The sequence below is a fragment of the Colobus angolensis genome, unplaced genomic scaffold (genome assembly GCF_000951035.1).
Source record: "Colobus angolensis palliatus isolate OR3802 unplaced genomic scaffold, Cang.pa_1.0 Scaffold8, whole genome shotgun sequence".
NCBI lineage: Eukaryota > Metazoa > Chordata > Mammalia > Primates > Cercopithecidae > Colobus > Colobus angolensis.
The window spans coordinates 7792140-7793675 of NW_012121820.1; the positions used below are offsets into that span (position 1 = coordinate 7792140).

A 1536-nucleotide genomic window follows, 5' to 3' on the forward strand; every position below is an offset into this window, starting at 1 on the left:
TTTCACCGTGTAAGCCAGGATGGTCTCGATCTCCTGACCTCGTGATCCGCCCATCTCGGCCTCCCAAAGTGCTGGGATTACAGGCTTGAGCCACCACGCCCGGCTGGAAGGAGTATTAATTTTATTTAACAAACACATATAGAGCCCTCACTATGTGCCAGATATTATGCTAAACACTTTACAACTATGGACTCATTTCATTAAAATCCTGTAGGTGATGAGCACCATGATGATCCCCAGTTTGCAGATGAGCACACTGCTCAGAGAAGTAAAGGGTCACACAGCTGGTGAGTGGTAGAGCCAGGATTTGAATGCAAGGAATCTGTCAATGTCTCTGCAGTTTGTGCTGTTAAAGAAAAGCTCCACCTGCACAGGGAGCAGCCCGATGACAGGGCCTGGTAGTCTCTCTGTATCTCTAGTGCCTGGACCTTAGCAGACCTCAGTGAGTAGTTACCGAGATGAAATGGAATGGAAGATGAGTAATAGAGTACCTGTCAGGCATTGTCATGATGACAGGGCCTGTGGACCCACTGTGCCCTTGTGCCTACTGCAGGGGACCCGAACGTGCCAGTACTGTACCAAGTGGAGCGGACACGAACAGGGTCGAGCTTCTCGGTGCGCTCTGTGAAGGCTGTGCAACATGGGAAGCCCATCTTCATCTGCCAGGCCTCCTTCCAGCAGGCCCAGCCCAGCCCTATGCAGCACCAGTTCTCCATGCCCACTGTGCCACCACCAGAAGAGCTGCTTGACTGTGAGACCCTCATTGACCAGTATTTAAGGTGAGAAACCTGGAGGCTCCATGGCAGACTTTTCAAAATGCAGCTCCTATCTGTTTGTGGGTCATGGACTCCTTCAGTGCGTCTTGACCAGCATTTAAAAAATACAGATTAGAAAAGAAGATACTGGGGCCGGGCACGGGGTGGCTCATGCCTATAATCCCAGCTCTTTGGGAGGCCGAGGCGGGTGGATCACAAGGTCAGGAGATCAAGACCATCCTGGCTAACAAAGTGAAACCCCGTCTCTACTAAAAATACAAAAATTAGCCAGGCATGGTGGTGGGTACCTGTAGTCCCAGGTACTCGGGAGGCTGAGGCAGGAGAATGGCGTGAACCCGTGAGGTGGAGCTTGCAGTGAGCCGAGATTGCACTACTGTACTCCAGCCTGGGCAACAGAGCGAGACTCTGTCTCAAAAAAAAAAAGGAAAAGAAGATATTGGAGTGAATAATATGTATGTATTAAGGGCAAGAATCCTTTTGTGAAACTTGAGGTTTAGTTGTGTGTGTTCCTGGTGTGTGTCTGTATTGGGCCATGGTATAAAATGAAGGGCTTGGCCGGGTGCGGTGGTGCATACCTATAATCCCAGCACTTTGGGAGGCCAAGGCAGGAGGATTGCTTGAGACCAGGAGTTGGACACTAGCCTGGTCAACACAGCAAGACTCCGTCTCTAATTTAAAAATAGGCCGGGCGCGGTGGCTCAAGCCTGTAATCCCAGCACTTTGGGAGGCCGAGACGGGCAGATCACGAGGTCAGGAGATC

At 50.9% G+C, this 1536-nt stretch overlaps 1 protein-coding gene across 1 annotated transcript in view; it reads left to right on the forward strand.

The window, feature by feature from the left end:
* Nucleotides 1–1536, forward strand: part of ACOT8 (acyl-CoA thioesterase 8) — a 17924-nt gene that overhangs the window by 8927 nt on the left and 7461 nt on the right. The window contains exon 3 of the mRNA XM_011928909.1: nt 554–779. Coding sequence (XP_011784299.1) covers nt 554–779 — 226 coding nt within the window. The remainder of the gene's footprint in view (nt 1–553; nt 780–1536) is intronic.